General features: G+C 41.1%; 1 protein-coding gene across 4 annotated transcripts in view; it reads left to right on the forward strand.

The window, feature by feature from the left end:
* Kmt5b (lysine methyltransferase 5B) overlaps window positions 1-10192 on the forward strand; it is a 47832-nt gene that overhangs the window by 21318 nt on the left and 16322 nt on the right. For 3 of the 4 annotated variants that reach the window (XM_021151711.2, XM_029472519.1, XM_029472517.1), the window contains 2 exons: window positions 3618-3765; window positions 7140-7208. In XM_021151711.2, coding sequence (XP_021007370.1) covers window positions 3618-3765; window positions 7140-7208 — 217 coding nt within the window. The remainder of the gene's footprint in view (window positions 1-3617; window positions 3766-7139; window positions 7209-10192) is intronic. The other variant, XM_029472518.1, reaches the window with a different exon arrangement.

Below are 10192 nucleotides of genomic sequence, written 5' to 3' on the forward strand. Positions count from 1 at the left end.
AAATCTAAAAAAAAAAAAATGTACATACAGATAGAGCACTCATACATAAAATAAATATATAAATAAATCTTTTAAAAGAAAGTTTCATTTATTAATCCCAGCATTCTAAAGGCTGAGATAGAAGGATTACTAAGAGTTCAGAACCAGCCAAGAGTGCATGAAGAGAACTTTGCTCAAAAAAACCAAAAATCTGAAGATGTAGCCTGGTGATAAGTGATTCAGCTAGGGTGTAGGAGGCTCCATGTTCAGCCTCAAGCACAACAAAGAGGAGTATCTCATTTACAGTGCCATCCAAAAACAGTAGCAATAATCTACCAGGTATTAATATGTTTCTAAAAAACGCTATTGAAAAAAAATTGAAGACCTGGGTTGGAGAGAGCTCTTTCGGGGGTCCTAAATTTGATTTACAGCAACCACATGTTGGCTTACAACCATCTGTAATGGGATCTGATGCCCTCTTTTGACATGTAGGTGAACATGCAGGTAGAGCATTCATATGTAAAATAAGCAAGTCTTTTAAAAAATTGAAGGCAAACAGGGCCTTTAATCCCAGCACAGAGGCAGAGGCAGGCGATTTCTGAGTTCGAGGCCAACTTGGTCTACAAAGTGAGTTCCAGGACAGCCAGGGCTACACAGAGAAACCCTGTCTATAAATAAATAAATAAATAAATAAATAAATAAATAATAAAAAGTTGCCAGGGCTACACAGAGAAACCCTGTCTATAAATAAATAAATAAATAAATAAATAATAAAAAGTTGAAGGCCTAATAGATGAAAGAGCATGTTGCTTTTCCTTGATTAAACAACCTATGGCAATTCTCTCCAGGTGATCCTTTCACAATCCCAACTGGCATATTTGAAAAATGACAAGTCCTAAATACAGGAGTCCAAGGATCCCAGAATAGCAACCAGTGTTTGGAGTTGTGGGGAGTTAAGTTAGGAAACCCTGTTTCCTCTACTTCAAAATTTTCTTCACTGCTGTGGTAGTCAGCACAAGGATGATCCAGCATATCTGTGGTCCTGGAATATGTTTAAATAGAATATGAATAAATATGAATAAATCACACAGTGTAGATCTGTCAACAAGGATAGGAGGGTTTGCTTGGACTGAAGCTCATGGCTTCTAGATGAGTGCTTCCCCATTCAGCTGCGTCCCCAGCCCTGTTTCCTTTTTTCTGTTTTGTTTTGTTTTGATTTGATTTTAAGAGTACCAGGACAAATACAATGAAGGAGAATTAGGTCTCTGTATCCAGAATGAAGTGAACCTAGCACACCATGTGTGTGACACATTCAAAGTCCCAGAAGCAAACAGAGGCTGCATTTTCCTGACTTACATGAGGCCATGCGCTTTTTAAATAGGACATTAAAAAACCACAAGGAACAAGAAAAAACCAAATCAAAATCACAAACCATGTGTTAAAGGAAATCACCAAAAATTTAAAAAACGATAGAATGGAGTGGGGGAAATGTTGTAACCATGTCTACAAAGGGCCCTCTCCACAGCATACAAAGATCTCTTGAAAGCCAAAGTAAAAGACAGAACCCAAATTCAGAATAGATTAAGGATCTGAGTAGACATATTGCTCCAGAGATACACAAGTAACCAGTAGCATATTTAATTAACACAAAATGCAAATCAAAACTCCAAGATACCACTTCATTGTCATCCAGAAGCTAGAATCAGGATGACAGGCTGTTAGCAAGAAGTGGGAGGTTTGGAATCTCCCAGTCTGATAAAGATGAGAACCCCACTAGGGAGATTTTGTGGATACACGATATTTTTGCAGAGGTTTATAGCAGCATTATCCATAATAGCCCCCAAACGGAAGCTGCTCAGGTGTGTCTGCTAGCTAAAGTAGAATATTTTTTAACCATAAGGACAAAAATACTGCTACATAGTGTGCCAATTAGAAGGAACGAGTCACAAAGGATCATAAATATTATCATTCCCACATGTAAAGTTTTCAGAACAGGCAAGTTGAAAAGAGACATAGTAGGTTAGGGGTTGCCTCAGTCTGAGCATTTGGTGGGGACAGTAAGGCTTCTTTTGGGTCCACATGTGTGGTGATGGGAGAAAAATTCTGTGAATCTGTTAACCATTAACTTGTCTGTTTCATCTGACTTAGTTTATATTTTAACACAACTTAGAAAATGTCGCAGGTTAGGGTTAAGGATATGTACCGCTCAGTGCTCGCCTTGCATGCATGAGGTACCAGGTTAAGGATATGTACCGCTCAGTGCTCGCCTTGCATGCATGAGGTACCAGGTTAAGGATATGTACCACTCAGTGCTCGCCTTGCATGCATGAGGTACCAGGTTTGATTCAGCCAACAGTTTACATAGATAGTTTTTTGTTGCTATTGTTTTAATTTTTTATTTGTATTAATGTTTTGCCTGCATATATGTTTGTATACATGCCTGAAGTCAGATCTCATGCCAGGTGGTGCATGCCTTTAATGACAGGAGTTGGAGGTAGAGGCAGATGGATCTGAGTTCAAGGCCAGCCTAGACAATAGAATGAGTTCCAGGACAGCGAGGGATGCACATAAAAACTCTTTGTCTCAAAATTGAAAAAAAAAAAAAAAAAAAACAAAGAAAACAGTCAGATCTATTGGAACTGAAGTTATAGACCATTCTGAGCTATAACTATATGGGTACTGGGAATTGAACCCGGGTCTGGAAGAACAACCAGTGCTCTTAATAGCTGAGCTATCTCTCCAGCCTCTTAGATAACTTTTCCCAAGCTTATATACAAATATTTTGATTGCAGAAATTATATACCTACTCCTTGGAAAGGACCCATTTGGTTTATTTTGTGAAAGAATGGGTGAAAAAGTTAACCCTCCCATTCTCCATGTACTGATTTTTGAGAGCTTAAATATTGTCATGAGCACTTTGTAAATTATGTGCTAATTCTTGTAGCAGACTGAACATTACCCATGAGCCTTCACCAGCACTGATGGAAGCTTTTTGTTTCTGCACACGCCTTCTCTCCATTGCTTCTCAGTGAAACCCAGCCCCTTATGTTATCCATTCAGTTCACTGGTTGAGAAGCCTCTCAGACAGAATAGAGTAGAGATAAACCTCTTACTCTTCATCCCCTGTCTTTCTCCACTTCTGTATAACTCTAATCCCAGGCAAGTGGTTTTTTTAACTTCTGGTCCTCAGTTATCCATAAAGAGGATATTGGTCATTTGGCTGCCCAAAAGCAGGAAGCCCAACTTAATTCCTTGAGACCCTTTGGTTCTTGGGATCCACATTATGACATTTCTTGATGACTGTCTGCATCCCTATTGTTTTCTTCTCCCCTAGCCCTGTCTGTACTGGCTCTGTGCTGTCTTCGCTGTTTATGGAATGGAGATCTGAGCAATCTCCCAACTCCCTGGACCCTGTTCTTAGGCAACCTGATCATAGTGTCAGCTGCCTACGTTCTCCTAATGCTTGGGTTTACTGCGTCTGGCTTTATTTCTTTCTATCTAGCATAAGGAATATTCATCTCTAACCACTACTAGTGACTGATGTCACGCCAGCTAATGACGCCAGTTTGGATGCAGTGGGGACTTTTAAGGAGATTGAGTTGTCTCACCAAGTTATATTTCTCTTTTGCTTTTCACAGGTCATGGTAACTCGGGATTTGAAGGACAGAGTCGCTATGTGCCATCCTCTGGAATGTCCGCCAAGGAGCTCTGTGAGAACGATGACTTAGCGACCAGTTTGGTTCTTGATCCCTATTTAGGTTTTCAGACACACAAAATGAATACTAGGTAATTTTGATTCTCTCTCTCTGCATAGAACTAGTCATGATTTCCAACTTAAAGCAGGTGATAAATCTGAATTATAAATGATAATAACGTTCGTTCTTTGATACAGAACAGTTTTCTGTGAGGCAAGAGAAGCAGGCAGAATCTGGAAAGGAGGTCCACCTTTCCATCTTGCACTGGGATGGGGGAGTCAGATCTTTCCCATGGCTTCATTATGGGGTCTTACTGTTTTAAATAATGGCCACTGGTATTTTTGCCTTCTTGTGTAACTTTTACAAGTCAGCAGTGAATACTTGCATATTCCATATGCAGATAGAAACCTGTTTAGAGTCTAAATGCTCTCTTAGTCAGAAACTGCTTCGACAGTCTTGAAGGGGTGTGTGTGTGTGTGTGTGTGTGTGTGTGTGTGTGTGTGTGTAGGGGAGAGAGAATGTAAGAGAGAAAAGAGAAGGCAAGCCTCACCTTCTGAGTGCTGGGATTGAAAACATGTACACCATGCCTGCTCTGGTTCTTAGACTCAGGTCTGAGGCCTCTGACTCCTGTAGTCCTCTTAAGATCCATTGTTCTCTTAGGAAAGATACTAAGATCATCTTACAATTCTTCCACTCTTTGGTTCTATGGTAAAGGGTTTTGGGTCTAGTAGAAATGGTTCCACTAGTGATTTGGAGATAAGATGTACTCTGGGCCCATTCCTTCTCATCTCCATCATACATAGGCTTCTTGTAGCCCTATGTCTGTGATCATCCAGGAAGAATTGGAATACAAGGTTTAATAAGCTCTGATTGTCAGGGAAGACAGGAACTGGAAGGAAGCCTTGCACACCCTTTCCCCTTCCAGATTTTCCCCTTTCTAGAAGTCAAACAGGTCATAGTTTTTCTCACCAGCTTTATTGTATACCTAAAAAGAATGGCAGTTAAAAAGGTGTCTTTGGAATTCCATGATTCCTGTCTCTGTGAGTCATTCACTGAACTGAAGTTATACACACTGGAATTAAGCTGAGACTGTCAGCAAGACTGTACCCTGTACCAGCCTACCATCTTTTTATACTGCTTTAATCCAGTTCCTCTTCTTCCACTCGATGAGATTGATGCTCGTTCTCCTGAAAGATGATCCTGATAGGATTTCAGTCACCCTCTTTTTTTTTGTTTGTTTGTTTGTTTTTTTTTTAAATAAGTAGGTTACTTAAGTTCTCTTATATTGATTATATCTTACGTGTTAAGATACAGAGGTAAATGAAACATTTTAGGAAGTTATTCCATTAGAGTCAGAACAAACGTTTTAGTTGCTTATGGAAGAATATTTATTCTGAACCCCAGGCTCTATTCCAGAGAATGAAGGGTTATATTTGTCACTGGCTCCGTAGTAGAAAGCATTGTGGTTTCTTCCCAGGAGACTGGTGTTTCTTAGCCTATGGATGGAAACTGGGATTCTGCATTTCTAACAAGCTCCTGATCTGTATTTAGAGTAGTTTAGTCTGAACCCAAGTTTCCTGAGGCTCACTTAAAAGCACATGGTCACAAAGTGAAGCTCAGAGGCTCAGGGCGTGGTTCAGTGAAATGCTCACCTGTCATGAGGGAATTGGAGTGAGGAAGAGAGAATGGAAGCCACGAGGAAATCTCAGTGTTGTAAGTTATTGATGCTTGTGACCTTTGTCAGGGAGGGCTCCTGAGTTAACTGTTCTGTTCCCACAGAAGCCGGAACACCTAGATTAGTGTTTTTCAGCACAGCATTTAGTCCACTCAGCTGAGCCTGCATGGGGCAGTGGGCAGGACTAGTCTGTTCCCAATAGCATGGCCCCAGACAGGGGTTTCAGCAGCTCCTGCAAGCTGTGTTTAGAAGTACACAATCTCTTATCTCGTTGTCTTTCTCCCTCTGCATGCCTGTCATTCTGGGGATAGACCAGGGCCTCACATCTGTTAAGCAAGACTCTACCACTGGCCTGCAGTTGTCTTACGCCTTTTGCCTTCTCTCTCCATCTTTCCGTGTGCTTTCAGGACTGTGTTTAAAAACAGTAGGAGATGTATGATTTGAGAATTTACAAAGGCAACTCTGTTTGAATGCTTACGCTTTGACTTTTATTTGTTGGTTTTTGTTTTGAGGCAGGGTCTTTCTGTGTAGCCACAGTTGACTTTATATTCATAGTTCTGCCTTGGTCTCCTGGATGCCATATTAAAGATGTACAGCCCCACATTTGGCACAAATGCTAATATTTTGATCTTAGTTTCCCAGCATTTACCCACCAGTGAAGCAGAGCTATAGCATGAGAGCTGAGTAAACAGAAAATACAAATTTACATTTGCTAGAATTTTTTAAGTTGCTTCTTGGCAGTTGTGAAACTTAAATTTTTCTTTATAGCAGGAGATTAGAGTTGTGGACAGTACCTCTGATTTTTATATAACTTTTATTTATTTTTATTTTATGAACGTTGGTGTTTTGCCTGTATGTATGTCTGTGTGAGGGTGTTGGGTTCCTTGGAACAGGAGTTACAGACAGTTGTGGGCTATCTTGTGGTGCTGGGAATTGAACCCAGGACCTTTGGGAGAAAAGTTAATGCTCTTAACCACTGAGCCACCTTTTCAGCCCCAAGCCCAATGGGAGTTGTGGCCGGGCAGTGGCTTAATCCTTTAATCCCAGCACTTAGGAAGCAGAAGCAGGTGGATACACAAGTTCAAGGCTAGTTGGCGCTACCAAGTGAGTTCCAGGACAGTCTGGGTGGAAAGAATGGGAGAGGTGGAGCAAGTGTGTAAAGATGGGATGGACTATCAGACAGGCAGCAAGTGTGGTGGCCCGTGCCTTTAATTCCAGCATTCAGGAGGCTGAGGCAGAGGCAAGTGGATCTCTTTAGTTTGAGTCCAGCCTGGCTACATATTGAATTTCAGGTCATCCAAGACTACATAGAGAAACCTTGTCTCCAAAACAAAAATGAAAACAACAAAAAAAGGCAGTTGTAGGTCAAAAGAAAGTGGTATTTATGAAGCAAGAATTACTGTCTGGGTACTTTTCCTTCAAAGCTTTGTTTACTTCTCCAGACTAAAGTTGCCTTACAGTCTTAGCCTCCATCATTACAGCTGCATACGGTTTTTTTTCCTGCTATGTGTTTGCTTATGCATTATCCTCTCCTGAATATGCATTTATATCATTTCAAGATTTGATGCTTGACTAGAATACATAAAGAAATTTTGGTAAATTCATTGTGGTAAATTTGTATTGTGGGAAGAAAAAAATTTTAACAACCTGACATTGCTATCTGTAGAATTCATAACATTTTAAATTTAGTGTTTAAAGATTTGTGGTGCAGTGAATTTCTAGAAATGACAAATGGCAGCTGTACTTTTGTACTTTTTGTCTTTACTATTGTTTGTTTTGTATTTGTATAGCGCCTTTCCTTCGAGGAGCTCAAGACATATTTCAAAAGCTGACAGTTTTTCTCACAACAATCCTGTGAGGTAGGTAGTGTACATTTCAAACAAGAATGGCATAAGTCTGTGGTTCTGTCCTGGGACCATGTCATTGAAATAGGAGTTGTTTTTAAAGTATTTATTTCATGTAATTTGTGTTTTGCCTGTATGTTTGTTTCCTTGAGGCTGTTAGGTCACCCTGGAACTGGAGTTACAGACTGTTGTGAGCTGCCTTGTGGGTGCTGGGATTTGAACCCAGGTCCTCTGGAACAGCATCCACTGCTCTTAACTATTGAGCCATCTCTCCAGCCCTCAAAATAGGACTTCTAAAGCATTTAGTAATCCTCTTAAATTGTATGGTCTTGCTGGAGGCAGAGTCAGGGAATTTGTGAGTTTGAGACCAGCCTGGCCCAGGAGCCTTTTGCAGCTGTGGTTTGCAGCTGTTTGAACATTTTCTAGCTCTTCCTCTTTCCCGCCTTTCCTCCTTTCTCTTTTCCTGCAGCCTCCTTGTTACTCTTTGGTACATGCCAATTGAGGGCATAGTAGCAGTTCAGCTCATACAAATTTGCATTGTTGTTGTTGCCACAGTGGTCTCTTGTGTTTGGAAGACAGGAAAGTGAAATATCAAGAATGCTGGGAGCTGGGTGTGGTGACGCACACCTTTAATCCCTGCACTCCAGAGGCAGAAGCAGGCGGATCTCTGAGTTCAAGGCCAGCCTGGTCTACAGAGTGAGTTCCAGGACAAGGGCTACACAGAGAAACCCTGTCTCAAAAAAACAACAACAACAAAGAATATTGGGAAGTCTCACAGGGAACAGGCCTGTGAGAGTGTGAATATGTGTTTATTCTGTCCCTTTTAATAATAGCTGATTGTAAATTACATGTTTTATTTTGTACAGTAGCCACCAAAGTCTGGGACAGAAAGATCTATGTTTAAGCAGCAGATTTTGTAATCAGAAAAAATAAGCATATCCATTTGGAGATGCCAGATACCTTTCTCTTGTTTCCTGGCCTGGCCAGCTTGCTCTCTCCTAACATAAACTTCAAAGTCCAATTTTGTATTCATCCCTTACACTGTATCAATTAACAGCATAAAAGCTGAATAGCGCCGGGTGTGGTGGCACATGCCTTTAATCCCAGTACTCGGGAGGCAGAGGCAGGCGAATTTCTGAGTTTGAGGCCAGCCTGGTCTACAGAGTGAGTTACAGGACAGCCAGGGCTACAGAGAGAAACGCTGTCTCAAAAGAACCAAAAAAAAAAAAAAAGCTGAATAGCCTAGAGGTTCTTGCCACCAAACCTTGTGAGCCTGGGTTTAATCCCTGGGACCACATGATAAGGGAACATAGCTAACTCCACAAATTGCCCTCTGGCCTCTGAGACTGTGCCCTTCTTCCCCCACTAGATGAAGTAACTCAAGTGCAGCTTCCCAAGTGGCAAACAGAAGTCAAATCCTTTTCAGATCCGTGCTGAATTGGCAGATGCAGGTGTATCCCTGAGTTTGAGGCTAGCCTGGTGGCGCACATAGTGAGCTCCAGATCAGCCAAGAACACATAATAGAGGGGGGAAATGTAATAGGAAGTTATTTCCTTGCTTCTAAGGTCCACAGAGACTTTTTTTGTGCTTAATATTTGTTAACAGTTTTGTGTCATTGCGTAATTTTAATCCCCCACAGTATTGGCCGGGTAATATTAATATGTATCTGAAGGGTCACTGAAGTACTGTCTCCTTTGCCTTTTGTATTTTTCTTACCTTTCAAGACAAGGTCTGTCTGTGTAGTCCAGGCTGTCCTGGAACTCACTATAAAGAAGGCTGTACTCAAACTCAGAGATTGGCCTGCTTCTGCCTCCAGGGTACTGGGACTAAAGGCATGTGAGAGGACCCCCTTACACTGTCTGTGATTCTTATGGCAGCTAGCTGTGACAGTAAGTTCCCACACTCTGGAAGTTGCATACATTTTAAGTGAGGTGTACAAAGGGTAATTTTGTGGCTTTGTTTATGAGGCAGTCTAGTTAGAGACTGAGAAACAAAGGTCATCTCAGGAGAGGCACACCCCAGGGAAAATAGGATAAGTAGAGTTATTTTATGTTGATTTTAGCTTTTAAGTAGTTTGACATGGTGAACAGTGAAAACTTGGGTACTTGGACGACATCTGAGATTGGAATGAACATGTTTCAGAAAGTAAAGGACACACAAACCCTGTTAAAAATGCCTACATCAGTCAAGTGAGATGGCTTGATAGGCAGGCAGTTGCTGCAAAACTTGATGGCCTGAATTTGATTCCTGAAATCCACATGATGGAAGGAAAAAGTTGTCCTCTGACCTCTACACACACACACACACACACACACATGCTAACTCTCAGTCTGTGTGTGCACCTGCCTCCATTTCAGTCGTATCTAGCTTATTTTTCTGTGTCTTTTGAGTGAGTTTAACTTTTTCCGTGATGCTGAGGGTGGAGCTGAGGACCTTGCAGGTTAGCCATATATTCTGTGAGGACCTACATCCCCGCTGCCACCATCCCACTGTGTAAACAGTGAGTTCCAGGATAGCCAGGGCACAGAGAACTCTTGTCTCAATCAATCAATCAATCAATCAATAAATAAATAAACAAACCAAACAATGAGAACCCTTGTCTCAATCAATCAATCAATCAATAAATAAATATAAAAACAAACCAAACAATGATGCTGTCTTTCTCCTCTGGTATTGACCACTACATAGCCTCTTGTATGCAGCTGTACGTAGAGAACTGAAGAACTAATTTGGTGAAATCTTACAGTCTAAATTCTTACTGAAATGTTATTGGAAGCTATGTATGTTGTACACACAGTGCACTTGAGAGGTAGAAGAAAGTTGACTTGGTGTTCAAGGCCATCCTCATCTACATTGGGTGATCAAGGCCAGCAGCTCATCTGGGTTAAATGAGACCCTGTTGCCAAAAAAAAAAAAAAAAAAAAAAAGTTAATTGCAGTAGCTTATTTTGAAGAGTGTTCTATTGCAGGCTGAGCTTGGTTGGAGTCTGTGCTAGGTCT

The sequence above is a fragment of the Mus caroli genome, chromosome 19 (genome assembly GCF_900094665.2).
Source record: "Mus caroli chromosome 19, CAROLI_EIJ_v1.1, whole genome shotgun sequence".
NCBI lineage: Eukaryota > Metazoa > Chordata > Mammalia > Rodentia > Muridae > Mus > Mus caroli.